Source organism: Grammomys surdaster, unplaced genomic scaffold (assembly GCF_004785775.1).
Source record: "Grammomys surdaster isolate TR1022 unplaced genomic scaffold, NIH_TR_1.0 126133, whole genome shotgun sequence".
NCBI classification, from domain to species: Eukaryota; Metazoa; Chordata; class Mammalia; order Rodentia; family Muridae; genus Grammomys; species Grammomys surdaster.
Genome location: NW_021620941.1, coordinates 5,506,980 through 5,533,717, shown reverse-complemented (window position 1 = coordinate 5,533,717; position 26,738 = coordinate 5,506,980). Strand labels below are relative to the sequence as shown.

The 26,738-nt window shown below is 48.9% G+C and overlaps 1 protein-coding gene across 1 annotated transcript in view; it reads left to right on the top strand.

The window, feature by feature from the left end:
• Ak8 (adenylate kinase 8) overlaps positions 1-26,738 on the top strand; it is a 116,467-nt gene that overhangs the window by 31,333 nt on the left and 58,396 nt on the right. Inside the window, exons 6-10 of the mRNA XM_028757138.1 lie at positions 4,434-4,515; positions 4,998-5,069; positions 6,154-6,354; positions 10,281-10,412; positions 13,555-13,644. Of these exons, the coding sequence (XP_028612971.1) occupies positions 4,434-4,515; positions 4,998-5,069; positions 6,154-6,354; positions 10,281-10,412; positions 13,555-13,644 (577 nt within the window). The remainder of the gene's footprint in view (positions 1-4,433; positions 4,516-4,997; positions 5,070-6,153; positions 6,355-10,280; positions 10,413-13,554; positions 13,645-26,738) is intronic.

Genomic DNA, 26,738 nt, shown 5'->3' with positions numbered 1-26,738 from the left:
CCCCCCCCCTCCCTCTCCCTCTCGCTTCATTAGTTCTGAAACTAAGGCTCTGTGGCAGTATTTCCCTGTATAAAGAATTAATGAAAGCTTGACTGGTTTTTCCAACATGCTTTAGGCAGTAAATTTGTTTAGCTTTCTTATAAAACCATCCATGGAGGCTGTTGGCACCTAAATATTTCAATAGTGAAGAAATATCGGCATGATGGTGTGTGTATGTGCACATGTGTGTGTAGAGGCCAGAGGTCAATATCTGATGTTACCTATTTCTCTCTACCTTGTGTGTTTTCTTGTTTGCTTGTTTTTGAGACAGAGCTTCTCCATGTAACCCTGGCTGAACCTGGAACTCGCTATGTAGACCGGGCTAGCCTCAAACTCAAAAGATCTGCCTGCCTCTGCCTCCTGAGTGCTGGGATTACAGGCGTGTGTCACCTTGCCTGGCTCCACCTTATTTTTTGAGAGAGTCTCTCACTGAGCCTGGAACTCGCCATTTCAGTTAGACTGGCTGCCAGTGAGCCCTGACACCCTCTTGTCTCTGGTTCATCAGAGCTGGGGTTCTAGGCAAACACTGACTTTTTATGTGTATCCTGAGGAATTCAAGCATAGCCCCCATGTTTGTGCAGCAAAGTTTTGATTCTAAGGAAAGATGTCATTCGTTCTCCATCTTGTATTCAGGATATGGAGTGTAGGCTCACCCATCAGTCCATCTTCTGACCACAGAGACACTGGCTCTTCAGGATGCCTGGGAGGGTCTCTGAGAAGTAGAGGGCTTCTTTTGCCTCCCTTCACTGTGAGGTGAACTCGAAACCATTTGCTCGCTTTCACTCTTACAAAGGTCACTACTGCTTTATCTGAGTTTCAAATCTAAAGGTGTATGTGTGTGTGTGTGTGTGTGTGGTCTAACTCTAGACTCTCTGAACTTGAAAGGACTTTAGCAACTGTTAAATGCAAGGGCTGCTGATGGACAGAAGAAAACAAATAGAAAGACGAGTCATTGGCTTCTGCATAGAATATCAGCTGCTCATGAATTACTCTATGCAATCAGTCTTAGTCCAAAATCCTCAGAGCTCCTGTCTTGCATGAAACTCAACAAAAAAATGTTTTGATGCTCACTTGAAAGAGTACATTTTTGGAAAAGAACAGGAGGAAAGGTGTTCTATTAAATATAAAACAATAAATTATAAAATTGTGATAACTTTAAAGGTTAAACAAAAATAGCTTAGTAATCTACAGGCAGGAAGAAGTGACAGCCAAGTTCCTGCCAGCCATTACTGCTTGAAAAGAAAGGCCTCAGATGGGGAGGGCTCTTCTGAGCCAAGGCTGGGACAGCTGGGAGCCTCAAGGCAGCAAAGCAGACCTTAGCCTCATGTGTTCACAAAAGAAAGCATCGTTCTATTAAATTTTCAGTTTGAAACCATGAGAGAGGATGGTTTAAATACAAGAGAATATTTACCTCCTTTCATGGTAGGAAAGGCCTTTTTATGTACCCACAAACACCGTAGTCCAAAACAGGGATGCAGGCACTGACTTAACAATAATCAATGTGTAACAAGCAACACAGCACACACTTGGCAGTCACAGGCAAACCTTGGCAAATATGGCAACAGTCTACATCAAGTGGCTGTGGTCGTGTTTGACAGTGTGGGTCTGCCCCTTACTACGTAGATTCAAGCTGTCTGGGGTATGTTATATTTTGTTGAACAGGTCTTCTCCCAGAGTAGTGTCCAGTATTGGAAGGGAAGGAGGCAGGTGCTCTGCCACCAGACACAAACTGTGGCGTGATGGAGCTGGAGAGGTGGCCCAGCAGGAGTGCTGTGCCTCCTCTGAAGAGCTGAGTTCAGGTCCCAGCCCCAGCATCAGGTAGTTCACCACTCTGTAACTCCTGCCACAGGGAGTCTGAGGTGTCTTTCTGGCCTCTGAGTGCACACTCAAACACAGAACCACATAGATAACCTTTGTTTGTTTGTTTGTTTGTTTGTTTGTTTTTTGAGACAGGGTTTCTCTGTATAGCCCTGGCTGTCCTGGAACTCACTCTGTAGACCAGGCTGGCCTCGAACTCAGAAATCCTCCTGCCTCTGCCTCCCAAGTGCTGGGATTAAAGACATGTGCCACCAATGCCCGGCTAATAAACAACATTTAAAACATTTTAAATACATACATACACACACACACACACACGAACACACGCATACATGCACGTGAGCACACAATATTATAGGTCACTTTTATTCCCCCTGCCCCCCCAAGATAGGGTTTCTCTCTGTAGCTTCGGCTGTCCTAGAACTCACTTTGTAGACCAAGTTGGCCTCAAATTCACAGAGACCCACCTGCTTCTGCCTCTGGAGTGCTGGGATCAGGCATGGGCCACCATGCCTGGCCCAGGAAAACTCATATTTCGTCCAGATTTTTTGAGGTGGAAAATTCAACCTCCAGTCTGGGTCACGCCTTGTGCTAGCAGCCTGTATAAAGGGCATGGAAGAAGGGAGCTTGCTCTCTGTGCCTGCTTGCCCTCACCTTCACTTTCAAGTCCATTCCTCCACTAGCATTGGTATTCCAGTGTATACTGAAGACCATCTGAGACATTGAGCCTTGTGGACAAAACAGCTATTAGATTCTTGGACTTTTTGTTCATAGCCGGCCATTGTTGGACAAGCTGAACCACAAGACTGTGCCACTGTAACAAATTCCATATGTATATGTATACAACCTATATGTATATGATGTATATGTATCCTATCTGTTCTGTTCCTCTAGAAAACTCTAGTACATTGTGTGTTCATGTGTGCAAATTTCCTGTAAAGGCCAAGGGGTACCTCAGGTGCTCCTCCTTGGGAACAACATCCACTGTGTTATATGGGACAGTTGTCTCTCACTCTCTGGGCGTCTGTCCAGCCAGCTGCAGTGACGCTCTCGTCTTCCCTTCCAGGGTGTGCACTGCCATGCTTGGCTTTGATTCTAGTGCTTCCTCGGCTTAACAATCCTGTTTGCAGAAAAAATTCAACATGTGAAAGGGGTGTGCACCCAAAGATGTTCTGACATTTATGATGGTGTAGTTTGCTAGAGTAACAAAATGAATATATACAGAATGAATATATATATGATGTATATAACGTATACATATGTGGACATGTACGAGGTGTCTATATATGGAATTTATTAGAATGGCTTACAGGCTCTGGTTCAGCTAGTCCAACAGTGGCTGACTGTGATCGAAAAGTCAAAGAATCCAGCAGTTGTTTTGTCCACAATGCTGATGTCACCAATGGTCTTCAGTAGACGTCAGAATCCTAAAGAAGGCTCTAATGCTACTGAAGGAATGGACTTGCTAGCAAGATCGACCAGAATTAAACAGGCAAAGACAGAGGACTCTCTTCTTTCATGTCCTTACATAGGCTTCCAGCTGAAGGGTTGCCCGGATTAAAGGTGTGTTAAAATCCAGGTTACAGGCGTGTCTTCCTACCTCAGAGATCTGTATTAGAAGTGGCTCTTTCTACTTCAGGTTCAGCAAAAGTCCCTCACTCCTGTGCCCTGCTATTTTCTTTAAATTTTACTTAATTCCAGATGTAGGCAAATTGGCAACCAAGAATAGCCATCACAGATGGTGAAAAATGCTTACAGATTCGTGGAGCTGTGGGCAAAGCTGGCAGCATGGCTCAATCACTTAGGGGATGTGATATAAACCTTCAAAAGCAGAGGCACTGAAGGCCCATGCTGGCACAGACATGCTGGTGGTAGCTGCAGCAGCTGCAGGCAGCCAGGACGGCAGGTGCCTGCTATGCGTTTGTTCATGAGCACTGGCTCTGAAGGTTCATGAGCAGCTGCAAAGGGGTTGCTGCTGTCAAGAACACTTCTTTGGCTTCAAAGACTCTAGCACTCTTTAGACCTTTTAAAATAAAATGTAAAATAGGGAGGGGCTACTCAGCTTGCTGAGGTGCTTGCTGTCAACTTTGACGACCTGAGTTCAATTCCTGGGACCCACATGGGGTAGAAGCCAAGAACTAACTTTTGAAAATTGTCTTCTGACTTCCACCTATGTACTGTAGCACCCACACAGCCACACTCACACACACACACACTCAGACACACACAGTCACACAGCAGAGAGGCACACACACATGCACACACTCATACAGTACACACTCACACATGCACACACACAGCACACACACACACATGCACACACACAGCACACACACACATGCACACACACAGCACACACAGACTCAGATATGCACACACATAACACACACATAGTACATACTCACACATGCACACACTCGAACAGCACACACACACAGCACATACACACAGTACACACACACTCTCTCACACATTCACACATGCACACACACCTACCCACTCACTCACATATGCATACACAAAATAAATAAAGGTAAAAACATATAGTGAAGAGCCTCTCCATACTGTTTATCTAGGGCTGGATCCTGGACAGCATCCCCGAGCGGCGGGAGCAGGCTCTGATGATCCAGACTCTGGGGCTGGCGCCCAAGCACGTCAGTGAGTAGAGCCCTGGCCCCAGCTGCCCTGAGCCTGCACTGCTCATTAGCATTGGCCGCCTCCCACCCTCTACCCTGGGCCCAATCACTGCCTACAGGACAGTTTCAAGGGCCTGGGACCCAGCAAGAAAAAGACACATTAGGGAAGTCCAGCCTCAGTCACAAGCTAAATGCATTGAGGGCTTGTAAGTAAGAAAATCAGGGTTCCTCATGTAAGGAATCCCCCTGCTGTGGGCCTCTTCAGGAAACTAAGGGAAAGACAGGTGGCAGGATCTGAATCACAAAGATCTCTACACCGTGATTTCCCACAGTGAAAATTAATGGCCAGGGACATGTGTCCCACCACTGACTGGTCTCGGAATGGTTTAGTGTCATCTGGGAGGTGGGTGACAAGGGGGGTTGAATGTGATCACGTGGCAGAGGTCTCAGACATGTGGTACCTGAGCCCAGCACACCTGTCTTGTTCCTTTCTTCTCTGCCCAGTCGTGCTTAATGCTCCCGACACTGTCCTGATCGAGAGAAATGTGGGCAAGCGGATAGACCCTGTCACTGGAGGTATGGCCCCCACAACCTCACTTGAGAGAATGCCCCTGTCCCACTGTCTGCTCTAGGCACGCATCAGGCCACAGCTGAGAGGGCTTGGCTCAGACCCAGAAGCCACTGGAAACAGAAATCCCAGAAGGGGTGTGGGGGTGGGGGTGGGGGTGGGGGGAGTCATCTTGGATAAAGGTAGCCTTGTCCTTGGGAAACTGGACTCTGGCTATTGACTGGGTCCAGGAAGCTGGACTCTGCAGAGCTTGCCTTAGGGTTCAGGTTCATGCATAGGGGACATTGTTCAAGGGGGCTGGTGTCCCTCTTCCTGGGAAGCCATGTGCCCCACGTTGCTTGCTCTGAGTGTGGAGGAGTAAGGCGTATGAGGTTCCTGAAGGACTGATCTGTGCTGCAGATGGGATCTTAAGTCGCCACATGAACAGGGCTGGGGGACAAGGGGAAGGTGCCTCTCCTGGGTTTGGGGTGAAAGCTCAAACTGCTGCGAGGGGGAATTGCATCTGCAAGGCCCATCCCAGGGCCCAGCACAAAGTGAACATGCAGAGATCCACGTCTCCCCTGAGCTCCAGGCTGAGAGGCACCGCTGCCTTTTATCTTGAGGTGATATGGAGTCTGTGAGTCATGGAGTCTAGCTTGGCTATGTGCTTGCTATGTAGGTGAGGATGACTTTGAACTCCTGACCCTCCTGCCTCCATTATAGAAGGCCTAAGAAGAGGGAGCCACTTGAGGGTCCCCAGCTTTGGAATGTTCTGGAGGGGGAATGGTACATCAGCCTTAGTTTTGAGAGAGTTGCCATGACTCCACCAAGCCCCTAAATGTCACAGACCACCACACCTGGTTTATGCAGTGCTGGGAATTGAACCCAAGGCTTTGTATATTTGAGGCAACTGTTTTACCAACTAAGCTACATCTATCCCCAACCACATCATTGTTGTTGTTGCTATGAATAACAACTGATGTTATTCACGCTCCCTTGTTGTTAGTGAGACACTTGCTGGCTGGAAATGGTCAGCCACATCCCTGGGCAGCAACAGGCAGGCAGTGCAGCAGTCCTGAGTGGTACACTAACCCTGTGCCTCTCCCTGTGCAGAGATCTATCACACTACCTTCGACTGGCCCCCCGAGCCTGAAATACAGAACAGGCTGATACAGCCAGAGGGCATCTCAGAGATAGAAACAGCCAAGAAGCTGCTGGAATACCACAGGCACATCATCAGGATTCTCCCTTCTTACCCCAAAATCCTGAAAACCATCAGCTCAGACCAGCCATGTGTGGATGTCTTCTACCAGGGTAAATACAACAGGCTTCCCCACCTCAGACCCACACAAGGGCCGGGGGGGGGGGCACTCTGAATACCTGATTACCCTCCCTGTCCCAATACACTTCAGGCTGACAACAGCAGTGGCTGGGATATGTGGGCACACTGGAAGGCAGGTCACTGATGGGCCATGCAGGGACACTTGGAGACCCCACCCCACCCCCGCCCCTACCCCAGGACTGAGATCTGACACCTGGGTGGGATGATATCCCCACAGAGGAGGTGATAGTGTGCAGGTGTAAAGAATGGCATAATGGTAGTAAAGTTTTGAGGCCTGATCTTGAAGGAGAAGAAGGAAATAAAGACAAAAACATATTCATCAACACAAAACATCAACACAACTTCATGAGTCAGAATAAGCTGCCTGCCACCCACCACCAACCACACTGCACAGCTGTCCCCGTACGCGACAGGTGCTCAAGGGCAGCCTTGCAAAAGTGGACTATTTATAAATATTAAAAAAATTGAAGTTTTGATGTCTCAAAATCCATTTCTCTCCTTCTGTATGATACTAGAGGGGAAAGGCATTTGAAACAAAAGTCTCACTGGCCTAGAACCCAGAAGGTGAGGCTTGCATCAGTCCATCTGTTACTTTGTCTGTCTGTACCTTCCAGCCTTGGGGTTATAAGCCTGGTGTCACACCTGGAATTTTGACAAAATAAAATTACGGCAGACATTTGAGACCCTTGATGGCCCCTTTCTCATAGTCTCTTTCAAATCTCTTCAAGGAAAAAGAAATTGGGGGGATGGTAGCGCTCTCGGTTGGTAGGGTACCTGAAGTGTTGGCCTCCACATAAAGCCTGGCACAGCGGCCTACGCCTGTTATCCCAGGTCTTGGCAGTTATAGACAAAAAAGCAGATGTTCAAGGTCTTTTCTGTTACGTAGAGATTTTTGAGGCCACCCTGGGCTGCATGAGACTGTGTGTTTAAAAAAGAAAACAAATCATTCAAAGCTGAGTGTGCTGCTGCATCTGGGAAAGCCCATCCTTAAAGATGCTAAAGCAGGACGGCAAGGAGAGGCCAGCCTGTGAGGTGCTGCGAGACACTGCTGCAGACTTCTCATCTGAATTTGAAAAGTCCACAGAGCCCTAGGTGTGGCTTCATTGGTAGAGGGCTTGCCTATTGTGCTGAAGGCAGTCCCTGCACCTGGGAGGCGAGACAGGAAGATCAGAAATGCAAAGTCATCTTCAGTGGGGGGGGGGTTCAAATTTGAGGCCAATTAGGGCTAAGAGAGACCCTGACATAAAAGGCAAGGCAAGGCAAGTGGTGTTTGCTTTGGGAACAGGAGAGCCTGAGGTTAGTCTCCAGCACCCATGTGACAAAAACCAGGTGTGACAGACCATGCTTGTAACCCTAAGGCTGGGAGGTACAGACGGACAGAGGTACAGATGAGCAGATCCCAGCCTCATCTTCTAGGCCAGTGAGACTTTTGTTTCAAAAAATGAAGTGGATGGCTCCTGAGAATGTCCTCTGACTTCCACACAAATGTACACATGTGTTCATGTGTACCTGTGTGCAAGCAAACACACACACACATGTACACACACACACACACACCAAAATGAAAAGCATCATTTTGATTGGGTACAGACTTCGGACACTCAGACTTGTGTGCTAACCTCTGCAGTCCTCTCTGGCTGGGGCCTAGCTGTACACTCTGAGGAAGACCAGGCCCCCTACCGTCTAGAAGGCGATGCTGCTTGCATATCAGGTTGAAGCTGCCTTGCAATCTTCCAGAGCTCTGCGTCTTGGAAAGATCTTTAGCAGCAAACACGTGCTCTTAAGCTAAACGTCTACCACGCTTATCTAACGCCACGGTTCCAAATTTACACATTAATTACTTCTAAATTACTTAATTAAATTTAAAAGTTCATATGATCATTCATAAAGAATTCATGCCTGGAATTGTAAATAAAAACGTGAGCATCTAAATATTAATTATTATTAATTAATAATGCGGAGAGATAAATTGAAAATCAGGCTGCGAGATTCCCTCTGTGTTGTTTGTTTAATCTCTTCTCGGTGCATCCAGCAGCGTCTATGTCCAAAAAGAATAGCTGGATGTGGAGACTGTCTGGGGGATCGCTACTTCTAATTAACTGAGTTATTTACTGTAAATTAAGCATCGTTTGTAAGTGGGGTGCTTCGTGGTAGTGGCTGTGCTTTTCAGAGGTGCTGGCTTCAGGAAGGCGTGAGGGGAGAGCCATGAGAGAGTGCCCTGCTTTGAGCTTCCCCAGAGGAGGCTTGGTTCATGTGTACCTCTCAGCCACAGCTTTGAGAGTTGCCATGACTGTGTCTGAGAGGACAGTGACAGCTCCCTCACGGGATGGCATGGAATAGTTCATCAGCAGTTCACACGTGTGGCTGTGGTGTGGTGTGCCCACGACAGAGGTGACTGCAGCGTTGGGGTGCTCAGCTTTAACCCACTGCGCTGCTAGTTCTGAGAAGAGGGAGCTGTAAACCCTAATGACCAGTGAGATGGTCCTATAATGACGCCAGGGTCCAGGCCAGGGCAGACAGCTCAGCCAGTAGAGTGTTTATGTCAGCATGAGGCTTGAGCTTGGATTCCCAGCAACCATGTTTAAAATACCCCCACACACATACACAAACAGACACATGTAGACCCTTGTCTATACCATATATGCAACCCCCACCCCCCAAGATTCCAAAGTCTGCATATGAAGAGATCCCCTGATGCTCAGTTGCGCTACTTCTTGCCTGACCATAGAGTTCACCCTCCAGGGGAAGGCATGTGATCCTGTCAGAACACATTTATTGAACATGGATAGATGCTAACGTGGGCTTCAAATGCCTCTTGCACCAAGTTTGGAAAAATCTCATAACAGACACACCTACCCATGCCTTCCTGAAGGAGACATGTTGGCCCAGCCCCTCTTCAGGACAGGATCTCCTTGACAAAGGAAGATTGGTAGGTGCCACTCACAGTGACCTTGCACAGACAGCCTGGGGGCCTTGGCAGGAGGCGAGGCCTTAGGGAGGAGAACCTTGTCTTGAAGGCTGTCAGGGATTGGCCCAAGTCTGTGGGCTCTCTGGTGGACAGCTGTCCTGTGCTTGTCCCGACCAGGCAGCTCTCTGGGAGCCTCTGCTTGTCCTCACGGCTCCTGTTGGGTGGGTGTAGGAGGGGACATGCTTAGTGTGCAGTAGGTCCTCCCTGAACTTTCCAGCATCCTGTGCCTTCCCACAGCAAAGATTCTTCAGTGTTGATGTTCACCCCGTCTTCCCACCTCTCTCTTCATCAAATGCCAGCGGTGCGGCTCGGTCAGGAAAACCTGGCTGAGTCTGCCCGCTCCTGTGACCTATTTCATTACGGCCTTTTTGGAGACTTGCAACAAAGTTAGTGTCCCTGGAGTGTGGATGCACAAATTATTCTCCACCGATTCCTGAGTCCTTTAGAAGTCCCTGCACACCAGGTTCCCTCTCGGCCTGATGCACATATCAAAGCCTACGTGTGACATACAGCCCACACCTCCCCTAGGAGACTAGCCTGGTCCTGTGGCTTCAGGTTAGAGACTTGGGCTGGATGAAGGCTGGAAACCACCTAACTGAACAGTAAATAAGAAATGCTTTCATGCCCAGGGTCAGCCTCCCACCTCCAATACACTCAGCCCCAATTCAAATCGGGGGCAAACAGCTGCCTGCCGCACGCTGTGGAGAGATGCCAGGGCAATGCTTAGAAATTGCATGACCCCCTGTACACCTCGGTGCCTGGGTCCAGCTGTGCAGACCCTCCCCCTGATGATTCCTCTATTGTCTAAATGTCAGGCACACAGAGGGGTCACACTGCTGCGCTGCAAGCAGGCAGAGCCCAAGCAGAGGTGTGGGCTGGCTTCTTTTCCCATAGGACCTGGGTTTGATGTTATCAACTCCTCTGTTCTAGCTCTGACCTACGTCCAATCTGGCCACCGATGCAATGCCCCATTCACCCCCAAGGTGCTGCTGTGTGGGCCATTGGGCAGCGGGAAGAAACTGCAGGCCGCCCTTCTGGCCCAGAAATATGGCCTTGTGGACAGTAAGTATCTCACTAAAAGTGCTGCTTGCTGTCTTCTGCCTGCCCAGGCTTTGTGTGTTCCTAGCTGATGGGAAAGAAGCAGTAACAATAATCTTTCCTGTTCTTGGTCCTTAACACTTCCCCTCAGCTCACCCGTGTGGGGATAAGAAGGTTTCCTTTAAAGGGCATTGCCATAAAGACGTTAAACAATAAACCGTGTCCATGGCACACAGGGCCGGACCATTTTCTCGCCGTCCATTTTCACCTCCATTGGCGAAATCTTCTTCACTGTCCTTTCGGAGGCCACCCCTCACTCCCCCAACCCAGGTCAATGTGACAACAGACAACACTTTCTGCACCAGAGGAAGGCATCTTACTCTGCACAGTTTCAATAAATATTTTACCAAGCAGAGAGAGAAATATTGAAATCAGCTCTCCAGGTCTTTGCTGAGGTGGTCCCAGGCGGCTTTGGCTGCTGGCCTGCGTTAGTAGGATCAAGGGTTGGGCAGGAGAGAAAAGCCTGCTGAAGGCCCACGGAATGGTGCTGGGGGCATTCAAAGGTACTGCCCCTGTGTGCCACAGCCCTACTGACTTCCAGAAAATTACTCCCCGCCCCCAAATACACAAATGTGAACAGACACTCCTAAATCAGTACACACATGCAAAGATATCTAGAGATAGATTATAAACGTGATCACGTTTTGAATCAAATAAAACTCCTTTCATTTAATGTGTTTGTCTATTAAAGATGTGGAGGGATGAGTTGGAGAGGCAACTGTGCCGTTACCCACACATCTCCAGGCTTCATCTCTTGGTGAGATATGGGTTTCCACCTCCCATTTTCCCTCAGCCTGGAGAACTTCCTTTAACATCTCTTCTCCTTAAGATCTGCCAGCGACAACTTCTCTCTCCTTTCATATGTCTGAAAATATCATTTTCTTGCCTTCATTTTGAAGAATGCTCGTTACATATAGAAATCTGTGTTGACAGACTCGGTTGTGGGCTTTTCCCCCCTTGGTACTTTGAAGGTGTCATTCCACTGTCTCCTGGCCTTCGTGTTCTGATGAGAACTCAGATTATTTTTGTGTCCTGTCACCCTGCCTATAGAAGCATCCTTTTCCCCCTCTGGCGGCTTTTAGTGTTTTCTCTTTCTTGTTGGCTTTTAACAGTCTTCGTACAGTTGCATAGAGGAAGACTTACTTTGTGTTTATTCTTCCTGGGACACATGGATTCTTAGATGTCCTATCTGTCACCAAAATCTGAAATTCTGCCACCACTGCTTCCTGTGTGTTTTATGTTCCTCTCCTCCTCTCCCTGTTTGCTAGGACTCTGATGATGAGTGTGTCTGACTGCCCAGCACTGCCCTGGGCTGGCCACCGTTCTGCTCTGTGCTCAGGGTTAGATTCATCCATCCCACGTTTCTCAGTTACTAGATTGTATCATCCAGTTCTGAAGATTCTCTAGTAGCTGTGTTTTTCTGGTTTTCATTGGTCTGCTGGAGCTCCCCATCTGTTTATTCATTTTAACTATTTTTTTTCTTTTAAGGTTGAAAGTGCACTTTTGTGCTGCTGCTCCACTGCCTTGGTGTGCTGATTCTGATGATACATTGCCTATTGACCTGATCCTAGGGTCCATTTCCTTTCTTATAAAGGTTTGCATGTTTCTAATTTTTCCAGTAATTTCCATTTTCATACTTGGACACTTTGGTGCATGTGTTGAGAGTGGATTTTGTGCTTCTGTATTGAGAATTTTAAATTCAGGGCCAGTGTGATGGCTCAGAGGATAGCCACTGGCTCACAAGCCTCATGGCCTGAATTCTATCTCCATATCCAACAAGATGGCAGAGGAAAACTGACTGACTCCTGAGAGCTTTTCTTTGACTTTCACACATGTGCTAAGTTGAGACCCAAAGGAATAGGCAGAGTGTGGTAAAGGAGCAGGCCTGCTCTCTTCTGACCTGTGTGCATATGTGTGCATGCACTGACACACAGACACACACACACACAGACACACACACACACACACACACAGACACACACACACAGACACACACACACACAGACACACACACACACAGACACACACACACACAGACACACAGACACACACACACACACACACACACACACAACTGGGGCTGAGGAGATGGCTCAGTGCTGAAGAGAATCTACTCTTCTAGGATCTGAACTTGGTTTCCCAGTGTCCCTGTCAGCTGGCTCACAACTGCCTGTAACTCCAGGACATGTTAATCAGTCATCTTCTGCCCATATGTGCACACACACAGGTTTATGAATCATTAAAAAAAAAAAAAACAGCTCTGGCCAGGCAGTGGTGGTGCATGTCTTTAATCCCAGGTTTCGGGAGGCAGAGGCAGGTGGATTTTTGTGAATTCAAAGCCAGCCTGGTCTACAGAGCAAGTTCCAGGACAGCCAGGGCTACACAAAGAAACCCTGTCTTAAAACAAACAGCCAAACAAACAAAAACAAGCAAACGATTGTGGCTTTGGCTAGGGATGAAAGCTTCTAGGGGCTTAGGAGTATTTGTTTGTTTCTTTGTTTGTTTGATTATTCAAAAGCCACTGACCAAACTCTCTCATGTGCTGGTTGTGGAATGGGGCAGAAGACACAGTGGGAAAAGACAGAAAAGGTCTGCTGCAGTGGACATGCAACCAGGGCAGTGAAGAATGTGGCCTTGGTCCTTTCAGGAACACTCATCTGTCCCCAGGACCCGGACAAATGGAAGGGCTGGGTTATCACTGTGCTTCCCAGCCTCCCTGCATCCACACACTGTGAATGTGTCCCCAACTGTGTGCTCTTCCTTCATTGCAACCCAGAGAGCACCCAGTCTGTGTGGCAGTTCTGGGTAGACCCAGGGCCCTGCAGAAGCCTCCCTGTGAGCGACAGGCTCGTTAGTGTCTTCCCGAGTGGTCCATTCTTGATGCTCTCTGGCAAATGCATTCCTTTTCATTCGCCTTCTCCCTCTCTCCTCATTTCCAGGTTACCTTTTTGATATTTACTTTCTCTTGGACACCCCACACCCTTTTATATATTTCTTTCAACAACCTTTCCCACCCCAGCAGGCAATGTGAGCCGGAGCGTCTTTTCTCTCATCCATCCTTCCTTCTATTTAAAATTTAACAGTGTCTCCCCTCTTCTCCCCGCAGTCAGCTGCGGGCAGCTGCTGAAGGAGGCTATAGCAGCCAAGTCAGCCTTCGGGGAGCTCATCCAGCCATTCTTTGAGAAGAGGATGACAGGTAGGTAGACTCCACTACCTACTAACTGCCTCAGCCTAGTGGCTCTGGGGCAGGCACTCTGTCCACCTGTGGGCACAGGGAGGGGACTGCAGATGTGCCATGGCTGTGGCTTGCTGTTTAGGGAAGACAGAGTGGCATCCAGACCTGATCCCGTGCCAGGTAAGTCACAGATGTGGTGGTTTGCCACTGGAAGTTTAGAACATTCCTTTTCTTCCTGGTTAGAAGGTTTACTTTTCACAACTGATAGTGTGCTTACAGGGTGGGGTACCCAGAGGAGCTGCTGAAAGCCAGAAGGTTCCTCTAGTTTTACAAATTCCAGGATGAATCAGAGGAGGGCTTGATAGGGAAATGTATCAAATAGTCTTTCCAAGTTCCCTGTGTTGTCTACACTCTGAAAGCATTCCTGAATCTGACTCTCCAGAAAAGCATCTCTGAGTTCTCAGGCCAGCTTCCCAAGGCAGTACCACATACACTGGGTATGGTGATGCACACCTGAAATCCCAGCACTCGGGAGGTGAGGATCACTCTCAGCTACATTATGAGTTTAAGGTTAGCCTGAGCTGTGTGGGATCCTGTCTCAAAATAATAATAATAATAATAATAATAATAACAATAATAATAATAATGGTGGCAGTTGGAGCAAACGCGGCGGTGGCACCTGACATGTGTCTGAGAGCCCGCCCCTGCCCCAAGAGTGCTAAGGTCCGCGCTGCAGATAGGTGGACTGAGTGAATGAACAGGATGCCAGAGGCATCCAGACAGCTGGGTAGCCTTGGCTTTTGCCCTGTGCTGTGCCATTCATGACTGCGTGAAAAACTAGCTCCCCACCAGCAAGCACCTGGGAGATCAGACCCAAAGAGAGTGACCAAGCCAAGGTCACAGAGTCAACAGCAGCCGTGAGTGCACAGCAACCCTTGACCCTTTGTGTAACATGCCCCATGTGTCCCCCCAAATATGAAATTACCACAAAAAGCAAGCCATTTGACTAGTTCCCAGGTTCACATCTCTTGTGTTATTCTATGAGGTGTGTTTTCTCGAGTATACAAACTTGACAGCATGCCCGATTATTCATTGACGGATTGGATCAATGGATTAAAGTCACACCCATTGACACTGGGGTACTGAATATTGTGCTGGTGTGCATGCCTACCTCATCGTGTGCCTGCTTCCTCCATCTCTTAGCCCCTTCTGGTTGTCACCAGCATGTTTGTTGGGTAACAAGCCTTGTAGTTCAAGATAATACAAGTCTATTTTATTATGGAGGCCAGAAATCCTGAACTAAAGGGTTGTCCTGGCTCTGGCAAGAATGTACACCCAGCTTCTAGAGGCTTCCTGTATTCCTTGTCTGCTAGGGTCTCCTCCCTTTTAGAAGCAAAGCAATGTAGTGTTTTCTATCTCTGTCTTTGTGTCTCTCCTTCTTTCTGTCCCTCTCTGTCCCTCTCTGTCTCTGTCTCTGTCTCTCTGTCATCTCTGTCTCTGTCTCTCTCTCTGTCTCTGTCTCTCTCTGTCTCTCTCTTTCTCTCTCTCTCTCTCTCTCTCTCTCTCTCTCTCTCTCTCTCTGCCTCTCTGTCTCTTTGTGTCTTTTTCTGTCTCTGTCTCTCTTTCTCCCATGCTTTTTCTGTGTAGGCACACTCACTCTGTAGACTAGGCAGGCTTGAACTCACACAGATCTGCTTGCTTCTGCTCACTGAATGCTGGCATGAAAGATGTGTGCACCACACCCAGCTGTCCTTGGCTTCTTATCCCCAGAACTGAAAATAGTGACTCACACAGATGTGCAGAAGTAGAAAGGAAGCTTCATTTAAAAGCAAAGCTGGAGAGATGGATCAGCGGTTAAGAGCACTGACTGCTCTTCCAGAGGTCCTGAGTTCAATTCCCAGCAACCACATGGTGGCTCACGACCACCTGTAATGGGATCTAATGTTCTCTTCTGGTATGTCCAAAGAGAGCAATGGTATACTCATATGAATAAATAAATAAATAAATAAATAAATAAATAAATCTTAAAAAAAAATAAAAGCAAAGCAACAGCTCAGATCAAAAGTACACTGTCCAAACAGACAGTGGCCATATGTGTGGTTATTGTCCAGGGCTTTCTTCTTACAGCGGTTTCAGAGGAGGAGTTTGGTAAGGAGTGTGGTGAGAGCTGGTCTCTGTTTTGATAAAGAGATTTTGACTGTGTAAACCTTTGTTCACTGTGCATGCCCCTTCCCATGATGCATCTGGCTTTAATCACACTACTGAGGCATAAGGTGGTGAATAGGGAACTTGTCCTAAAAATGTTCAAGGACACAGTTTTTCTTACTGCACATGCACCTAAAACCAGTGTAATCTGGTCCAACCCCCAGCCTGTAATTGTTGGATTGTGCCTGTGATATGTTTGAGTAGAAATGGGGTGTTTTCAAGGGGAGTGTACAGGTTAGTTTTTGTCAACTTAACACAAACCTGGACATATTTGGGAAGAGGGAACCATCGGATTGGCCTATGGGCGTGTCTGTGGGTTGTTTCTTGATTGTTGATTGATGTGAGAGTCCACTGTGGACTCCCTAGGCTGTTGGAACTTGGCTGTAGAAGAAAGGTAACTGAGAAAGCCACAAAGAGCAAGCCAGTAAGCAGCACTCCCCTATAGTCTGTGCTTCAGTTCTTGCCTCCAGATTTCTGCCCTGGCTTCTCTCTGTGATAGGCTATAACCCAGAAGCCAAATAAACACTTTCCTCCCCAAGCTGCAGAAACTAAGCTAGGACAGGGAATAACTTATTTCCATCGTCTAAAGCAGGCTGGGGTTCCTAGGCTGCTTAACCGGTTGCTAGAGGCACTGTTTGGAGAGGGGCAGGTGAGTGGTCCAAGCCAAGCAGAGTCTGAAGTTGCTAAATTGTTCCTTATGCTTGTTGCCTCGAAGGCATAGATGTCGACTGGGGCTGGAGAAGTGCTCTTCTGCCTCCCAGAAAAGTAAGCTTTGCTCATCCGTTAGACCAACAAGGAACCTGGTTTTAGTTGCGATCACCTTTTGATTATAAATTTGATTATAATGGCAGGGCTGACTATGATTTGCTAAGATAATTGTTCCATGTATTCCCAGTTTTGTGAATTGCTGTGGCTTTTGTTCCTCTTTACCCAATCTTTATTCGTTGGTTGGTTTATTACAGTGTAGGGGATGGAGCCCAGGGGCTAGCACTAGGCAGTGCCCTGCCGCTGCCCTTCCTTCCAGCTCTACCAGATGTGAAGGTCTGGGCTGTTTGGTTGGTTGCCTTGACTCCTTTCGAATGCTCTTACGTGCTGTTACCAGTTCTCCCACGAGGTCCTTATGCCTACTGTATACTTTAGGTCACAGACTATTTTTGAACATTTGGTATTGTTTCGGGGTGGGTGGTGGCTTGTCCCAGCCCCTCTGTTCTCAGGTGTCCTGCAGTGTCACCATCACCGAGTGGGGGTGGGAGAGAGCCACTTCCCCTCAGGAAGTCTGGCCCCTCTCAGCACACAGTGGCTCCTTCAGCCTCCACCCAGACAAGTCAAGTAGGCCCTTCTGAGGCTGACAAGCATGGCTTTCACCCTGATCCTGGGTCTCGTGAATATGAGACAGGTTCCTGTCTCTCCGGATGGCTCCCCTCCTCTGCTTGCGACATTTTATCCCTTCACTGCTCTGTGTTTGTTTAGACTGAACACCACTCTGCATTCACGTATCCTACAAATAATTGACACAACAACCATCACATCATACCTTCCCAACAGAAGCAACAAATCCTGCATCTTGTCTCACTAAGCCCGCTCTCACTGGCATAGAGAAGTGCATTTACGTAACATCACCACTCAGGGCTTCATTAGTGGCTTCAGGGGTAGCTGCCAAGCCAGTTGGAGCTCTGGGCGTGAAGAGGGGACACAAGCACTGCTCAAGCTGGGGAGGCCGCTCCTCACAAGCTGGGCAGGAAGGTGGGGTGGAACAAGGGACCTGACCATCCACAGCCACGCCCACTTCCAAGTCTCTGCTGTGTGACAGCCTGGAGGAGGCTATCCGAGCACAGTGCTATCTGTGATTCAAGAGGTGTGTTAACGATCAGGCTTGAGGAATGACTGCCCCTGAGTTCTGATCCTGTGACTGTTAGCGTTGTCTGTCAACTTGACAAGGTCTGGCAGTACCTAGGAGACAAGCCAGGAGGCACACCTGTGAGGGACTGTCTTAGTTATGGTAACTAATGCAGGATGGCTCACCTTGGTGAGCAGGAACATTCCTGTCTGGGATCCTGGACTGTGTAAGCAGAGGAAGGGAGCTAAGTGGCAGTGTATGTCCATCGCTCTCTGCCTCCTGAGTGTGGCTGTGACATCACTAGCTGTGTCTTAGTCAGGGTCACTATCGCTGATAAGACACCATGACCAAAGCAACTTGGGGAGGAAGGGGTTGATTTGGCTTAGGCTTCCATATTACCATTTATCATTGAAGGGATCCAGGACAAGAACTCCAATAGGGCAGCAACCTAGAGGCAGGAGCTGATGCAGAAGCCATGGAGGGTTCTGCTTATTGGCTGTTCCCCATGGCTTGCTCAGCCTGTTTCTTATGAAAGCCAGGACTATTTACCCATGGATGATACCCCTCACAATGGCCGGGCCTTTCAGCATAAACCAGTAATTAAGAAAATGCATCTTTTGGAGACACTTTGTGTATGCATGTATATGCATGTATCTGTGTGTATGTGTATATGTGTCTTCAGATTCCTAGTCATATTCTAGTATCTTAGCCTTGAGTGCCAGCAGCAGTCCCAGGAATGTGGAAATACTAAGTTATAAATTTTTCCAAAGATAATCAAGACCCACAAGATACAGAGAGTTGGGCTAACCAGGCACGGAGGATTATAAAAGCAGAGAGACTATCAAGAAATGTGTTACGTGACTGTAATCACAGCACTTTGGCACAGTGAGTAGAGTCAAGAGTTCAAGGCTATTCTCAGCTATGTAGCTTAAGTTTGGGATTTTGGTTTATTTGTTCTTGTTTTGTTGCTGCTGCTGTTGTTGTTTGGTTTGGTTTTGAGACAGGGTTTCTCTGTGTAGTCCTGGCAATCTTGGAACTCAGTCTGTAGACCAGGCTGACATTGAACTCAGAGATCCACCTGCCTCTTCCTCCCAAGTGCTGGAACTAAAGGTGTGTGCTGTCACTGCCGCCACCAGGCCCACTACTGCCAGCTTATGGCTTAAGTTTGAAGCCAGCCTAGAGCTACATGAGAACATGTAGCAAAAAAAAGTAAAATGACAGAGAGACGGCACTGTGTCCCAAAAGCCCCTGGGGCCTCTGAGCAGATTGGCAACACTGCCAGATGGCCACCCAGCATAGAAACCCCATCCTGAACAACCACCAGGTCAGGCAGCTCAGACTTATCCAGAACCCATAAGAACCTGTAAGCACCCATAAGCACTCTGCTTGCACATGCACCCGTTGCCTGGTGACCTTCCCGTCGACAGGCCCTCCTTGCGGTGACAGGCTCAGGCCCTCGCTTCTCTCTGTTCACCATGCACGCACCAGAGCCCCACAGCTCTGTGGTCCCTGCCACCCTCCAGTCTTGTCACTGGTTGAGTCAGGTGGATCCAAATGCCATCTGCCTCCATGGGACCACTTCCTCAAGTCCCCCACTGGGCCTCATGCTGCTGTGTCCCAGCAGTGACCTCTACAGACTTGGTGAAGTTCTCTCTCTGTCCTTGCTGCCAACACCTCTTTCCTATCGAATCAGCAGGAATTAATAAGTGTAGTATTCATTCCCCAACTTTCCACGTTTTCTGGGCAAAGGACTCCAGGGCTGCATCTTGGCTTGTCGTGAATCTCTTGATCCCAGCTCTAGGTGACAGCACCACAGAGGGCCTGAGAGCTGCTTATCTTGTGTCCCAGACTTTGAAATATATAGATCTGACCTCCCAAACTCATTCTGATTTGAGCTTCAGTACACACAACAAATTTATTCCCCAGGGTTCCACACTCATCATTCTCTAAGCAGCCTTCCCTGTTCCAGCCTACAGAGCTGGCCTGCCAGCCAGGGTCCTCACTTCGAGAGCGCTGCCTTTCCTGAGAGGCTTCTGGCATTTCCTTCCACCTGGGTGCGAAATGAGCAAAAAAAGGATTCCGACTTTCAGAAAAAACAAGTTCTCCAGCATTTCTGGATCATTTCAAACCAGATCACCATCAGTCCTGACTCCCTCCTCTGCCTCTGTGGAAGCCCACAGCACATGCCCAGTTTCTTTCCTGAAAACCAAGTACAGGGCTAGGAGGTCTCAGTGCGCACAGTGACCATACCTCCAGGTAGTGTGGCTCCTTCCCCTGGCTTCATTCCTACCAAAAGGTTTCTGTTTCTGTGGGCTTTCTGAATTCCAGGGATTGAGAACTTCCTCAGAAAAGTGGTCAGTGTCTTTACCATCTGAGGGTCTGGTTCTCTAAACACAGGGCCGTCCCCCGCCCCCCATCGGCTCACTCGGCTATGCTGACTCACCTGGCTGGAAAATATACACTGCCTTTTGGGGGGGGTGGAGCTCATTTCCAGATTGTGGGTCCCCTGAGTGACAGGCTACTGCTTCACCTCAGTTCAGGAGGGTGGTGTCGACCCCTGATCTGGTCTTCAGTCTCATTCTTGGATACTGTTTGGGTTTTCCATGGAGGAGATTAAAAACAGCCAAAGGGCAGGGTGTGGTGCACACAGCTTTGACCCCCAGTACTCAGGAAGCAGAGGCAAGTGATCCTCTGAGAGTTCCAGGCCAGCCAGGACTACATAGTGACACTGTCTCAAGTAAAAATAACAACAAAAATCAGCCAAAGACCTAGCTTAGCTTTGATTTAAGCCTTTGCTTTAAATGTGTAATGGATTTATCTTGAGCTGTTTGCTCACAGCAAGCTTGGACCCTGCAAGACAGGACATGTCTGTCTCTTCAGTGGGGCTCTCCAGTGCTAGGCTCTAGCTTTCCCATCTCCTTGCTCTTCAGGAAGGGCGAGCCATCCACCACAGCTCTGCCTAGCTGGCTCTTGGCGGGCTTGCAATGGGCTCCTCCTGACTTACCTGCCTGAAAACCAGCAGTTAATGCAGGGTTCCTATAGGAAGGCCCACCTTCCTTGTCACTTCCCAGGCCTGTGCCTATTTCCAGGGGAAACTACAGCTATTTAATTGGCATAGTAAAGATGGCAGTTCTAGTGTGTTTTGTTTGGAAAGGATCGTTACCTAGAGTTAGTGGCATCTTCTCCCACACAGCCTCTATTTCCTAAACATGTCTGCCTGGTAAGGTCCCTCGAGGTCTCATAGAATCCAAACAGAGGTGGGAGGTCTGACAGAGATTTGAGACCCTCACTTCACCTAGCAAAACTAGCTGGCACGCCAGGCCAGCCCATGCCAGCCCCAAACAGCGATTCTGAGAGCATTCTGTGAGTCCCGGGTCCCAGGAGGCAACCTGCATCAGAGCCTAGTTGCAAGCCTCATTTTGTTAAAAATGGGGAATTAATATTCTTACCACTAAATGCACACAAAAGAGTTGACAATAGACTGCTATCTCCCCTTTTGTTTAAAACTTGCAAAGAGCTTTGGAGTTGAAAGACCATGCAAAGCCCCCATGTGAGGAGGTAAGAGGATGCTGATCCTTGTTTGGAGCTTGTGCTAGCTGCAAGCTGCCTTCCCGCCGAGGGGAGACCCTGGGGGACCTCTGCCCGCTACCAGCAGCCTTGCAGTGTGCTGTGTTTGTACTCACTGAAGACAGCGCAGGCCTCTCTAAATAATTTACCAGATGATTAATAGACTCACAGGGGCATAATTAGTGGAGGAGAGACAGCGGGCACAGTAACCGGCACACGCTTGGGGGAACAGCCAGCCTTTATTTTTCTACAGAAATTTTCTAGGGTGCTGGGCGTTTGAAGCTAAGTTGGGAAGAGCTCAGCGCCTCTTCGCTTTTGAAGTGGAAATAGGACAGTTTGAATCCGTCGAGTTTAATTTTTCACAAGCTTTAGGGGCCCCGCAGAGTAACTTCCTTTTTATTATTGGAAAAAAAAACCACATTTTTCTTTCATTTTTCTGTGCGTGCACACCCATCCACCCCGTGCTTGCGCTCTCTCTCACACACACACAGACATGCATGCATACACTCGCACGTACACACACACACATGCACACACGTAAACATGTGCACATACACATAGTCCAAGCACTGAGTCCTAAACACATTAATTTACTTTTTTATTCAACATGGGCTGTCCTAAAGCCGCCTCCCCTAGGTATGTTGATCCATGTCCCCCAGGATCCCCCCCAGCCAGAGGCCCGCTGGAGGGTGGCCTGAAGGTGGATTAACAGATGCCCCCTGTAATGTATGCATTCTCAGGGATCCCTCACCTCTGGCTGACAATGTGTTTGAAGTAGCTCCCTTTTTCATATCAAACTTTTGGCTTTTCCGCTGGGACTGCTACAAAGACTGCCTTATGGAAACGAGGCAGCACACTTCCCTTTCAGCGCAGTAGAGCGGGTGGCCAGGCTAGCCAAACAGGCCCCTGGTATGAAAGTGCTGTTTGTATTTTGAGGGTCCAAGGGCCTGTTAATGAGGATGGGTCTATAAAGGGGTCAGTACATGCGTGTGACCCCCTCCCACTCCCACCCCTGCTGTCAACAGGTTGGTGCCTCTTGGAAGCCCAGTGTCTCATTTGTGGTTACCTGGCTTTCTTTGTAAAATGCACACTGTCTTTCTACGTGATCAAAATGACAGCCAGCGTCACCAATGTCACCTTGACACCATGAGCCAAAACATTTTCTGTTATGTGACTAGTCCAGTGGAGGAAACTGAGGTAGTTGGAGATTCTCCATTCCTGAGTGCAAACAGGAGCAAGATGCCAGGCAGCTCGGCCATCCCTGCTACTTGGTACCCATCCCAGATTTCCCACACACTCCAAGCTTGCTTGCTGTGTATCAGGTATCCAGTGGATAACAAAACAAACCCAGACATTTCTAGGCAGTCCACGGAGACCCCAGAAGTGCAAAGTGTCCTCCTCCTCTGCTCTGACCAAAGTTTCTGGAAGCATCTTCTCTCAGGGGGGTGGGGTGGGGGGAAAGAGACCTCAGAGAGAAATGAAACTGCGAGGCGCTCAGCTGTGAAATTGTCCTCGACAGGTTTTCCCCAGAAGCCCAGCCTGCTTCTCCAGGCAGGAGGTCCCGGTATACCATCTGGGCAGCCCTTGGCATGGCTGGTGCTGCAATCAAGCCCCTCTAAGGCCTTCCCAAAGGCAGGGGTGGTTGGAAACCCCTTTTCCTCTGGGAGTGTCCCCAGTTGATGGAAGCATCACTGCATCATCCTCAAGTGGGGCCTGCTGAAGCCTGAGCGGCACTGAGGAAGCCGCCTCCCCACCATGGCCTCCTGTGGCCTCTGTACCTACACCCAGCTCAGGGACACGAGAGGGCATCTAAGGAGCTCAGCATCCAGTTCTGGGAGCTTGCAACTCCACACCTGTCTGTATTACACTGAGTGCCATTGTGGCAGCAAGGGGCAGTGGGTGACAGAAATCACTGAGTGCAGAGGAACCTGGCCAGGCTGGGGCTGAGGGGCATGGGGCCTGGGAACAGAGAAGTCTTCTCTGCAGCCATGAGCAGGGATCCAGGGGCTGGTACTGGGGGGGTGGGGGAGGACTTCATCCTCCTACGCTCACCCTGACCTTCAGCTTATGACTCCTTCTGGCCTGTAGAGCAGGACTGGGAGGTAAAAAGAACCCCCGCCCCAAGCATTTACTTGTGTCTGCTGGGTGCTCCTCTCGGTGGGTGGGGTTGGGTAGGCTAGTCCTCGGTGCCCAGCACCAGCACCAGCATGCTCATAAGTCAGGATCAGCTGATATCTGTGAACAAGAGAGGAGACAGGTGACAGTCTAAATGAGAAAGAACAAAAGTAGTGACTGTGTTACAACAGGATGCAAGGCACAGTGCGTGCACAGGACCACTCACTACCCTGCAGTGTAGTGACGGGATCATCGCGACTGTGGTCGTGATATGAATACAGATGCATTTGATGAGCTTGCACCTCTGGAGGTCAGAGGTCAGGCTAGATTGGGTGGCCAGCGAGCTTTGGGGGTCCTTCGTGTCTGCACTTCCACGGTGCTAGGCTTACAGATATGCACCGTTACTCTCACTTTTATGTGGGTGTGTACTTAGGTCCTCATGCTCGCACACACAGCAAGCAACTTACCCACCAAGCCATCTAGCCACCTCTCATGGATACATTTTGGATAGCTTGTTCTTTTCCTGTGACAGCCACCTGTTTTGGATGCCTGGTCTCTATAGTAACCAGGAGCAGCCTTAACTCTGGTGCCCTCTCGGTCTGTTACCTTGTGATAAGCTGGCTCACAGTGGCCTAAGATGGAGGCTAGTTTATCACCATCTGTGGAATCGGGCCCCCATGGAGTCCACTCTGTCCTCACTTGGGGTTAGCTGACATGTGAATTCCTGAAGATTGCTGGCTGGTCTTCAGAGTCTTGTATCTATCTGGTTCTTCTTCCCCTGGACCTCTTCCATATGTCTCTGCTGGGGCTAGCATGCCCAACCCAAATGCCTCAGCTGTATGCTTTGTGCTTTGGGTGATAAGCGAGGGATATGCAGGCCTGGCCAGGCATCTCTCCCCGCAGTCCTCATGTGGCTGGCTCTGTTTCTCACACGTGTACTAACTTCAGGTTGCCTCAGCCTTCCTATGCTGTGGTTGGCTTCCCTAGCACAGTGTGAATACAGGCACAAGGCAGGCTTCCTGGTCTCCTAATGGCACTGACAGAACATAGAGCCTGACTGGGCCACTACTCAGACTGTGTATCCATCCAAGCTCTGCTGCCTGGCATCTCTGCAGCTGCAGGCACGAGGCTTCCTCCTCCTATGCTTCGGTCACGGCCTGGGACACTGCTGTCTCCTCCTATGCTTCGGTCACGGCCTGGGACACTGCTGTCTCCTCCTATGCTTCGGTCACGGCCTGGGACACTGCTGTCACTGTGCACATTGGGATCATTATCACGATGATGAAGCGGATCACTACTTGACTTAAAATGAACATACATGTTCAGACCAGAGCTTGGCTCGGGGAAGGAAACTGGAGCACACTCCTTGTTCATACACCCACTGTGGCTCCCTTCTCTATCCAGACCACAGGGCTCACCACGTGGGTTTCTGCTCCCTGACCATGGCTGTCTACTTTGCCACAGATCACCAGGGTAACAGCATATGAGATGCCTGTGGGATATGAGAGGAAGAAGCTGCTTCCGAGCTGTGTGCTCATGGTGGGAGGGAGACTTCTCGCACTCTGGTCTTCTCTTAGTCAGCACATCACACTTTCAATCAGTACACACACACACACACACACACACACACACACACACACACTGGTCGACCTGGTCTCACTTTCTCAGATCCTCTCAGGGCCCATTAAACATGTAAAGTGGAGGCTGGAGAGATGACTCAGCGGTTAAGAGCACTGACTGCTCTTCCAGAGGTCCTGAGTTCAATTCCCAGCAACCACATGGTGGCTCACAGCCTTCTGTAATGGGATCCGATACCCTCTTCTGGTGTGTCTGAAGACAGCTGCGGTGTACTCATATACATTAAATAAATAAATAAATCTTAAAAAGAGAGGAGGAGGTAGGGGTGTAAAGTGGGGTAAGACTAGTCACCGAGTTGTAGTGCACAGTGTGGCTAACTGAGCATGTTCACAAGTCTGTTTTTGTGCTATATGAAGTTATAGAAGACAGAGACAAACTGATGTCCCCCAGTAGCAGCCTGCCACCCAGCTATGGATGTGTCAGCACCAGCACCATGCTGTGTCACTAAGTAGGCATCGCAGAGGAGGGAATGATAAAATCTGAGTGGCCAGGCTTCGAGGAGTGAGAACCAAAATAGACTCCAGAATCCACAGAGCTCAAGGCTAACGTACCGCTCTGGATAGGAGCACTGGCGTTCCCTGGAGCCATTGTCTTCCAAGAAATTGTGCTATTTTCTGGAAAACAGAGAGCTGGAGATTTATTGTGGTAAATAAGCCAGACCCAGAAAGATAAGCAGGGGCGGCTCCTCTCTCCCATGTCAATTCTAGATTCATTTTTGAAAGCAGACGCTGCCAGACTGTTTGGGAGAGGGAGAGGCCGGCAGAAGGTAAACAGATGGGTGTGGCTAAACCACTGATGAAGAAGGCTTAATAAAACCAAAATTTTGTAAAATTAGTTTGTACTAATTTTTTCAAAAAGAAAAAGGCTTTAGAATCTAACAAAACCTTACAAGACATTGGTCTAATCTTGCACCTGGGGTCCGAGACCTGCAAGATGGACTGGTCTGGGGAATGTGAGTTCAGGTTACTAAAGAGCCAGAGAGACCTAAAGGCTTTTGTCCATGTGCAACTGCGGTGTCAGCACCTGGGACAACCCAAGTCTCACCTTACCTCCTTTGCAGTTTTGGAAACCCTGTAGCTGTAGGCTCTCATCCAGTTGCGGTACCCACAAGTGGCCGGTAGGTGGCAGTGCATAATAAACAAACGGCATCTTTAGCAGAAACACTGGGCACTGGGTTGGGTATTTGAGGCTCACCACAGATCACCTTCGGGCTCACATGCCAGTCTTGATTCTGGTGACATTATGGGGAGGTTTTGCAGGTCATCAGTGCCAGAGGCAGCACCATCAGAAACGTGGCTCCTGGAAATGGCTGCTTTTCTTTCGTTTACTTAAACAAGATTTAGAGATTTCCAAGACCCAGGCTAAGCCTCAGAAGGCATCTAGCACTTTTCCTTTCTGGAGCATTCGGGTATATGGAATGGAAGTCAACCCCCAAAACAGCCCTCTCCTCTCCACAGTCCTAGTTGCTGTCATTGCCGTCGTGGTCGTCGTTAGCTCTCCTCAACTGACTACTTGGGGGTCTCTTGGTGACTCAGGAGGGAGAGTGGAGACCCAGGGACTATAACTGTGCGCTGGAGAGAAGAGTACAGGAGGAAGGAGCCCTATTCTGGGTGACTTCCTTGAACCTGGACATTGGCATCTACAGTGTTCCAAGAAGAGCTAAGGGAGGAAAGAAATCACAGGAGCAGCTCAAAAAAAAAAAAAATGAGGGGTGTGTGGAGGGATGGGAGTGGGTGCAGGGGAGGGGTGTGTG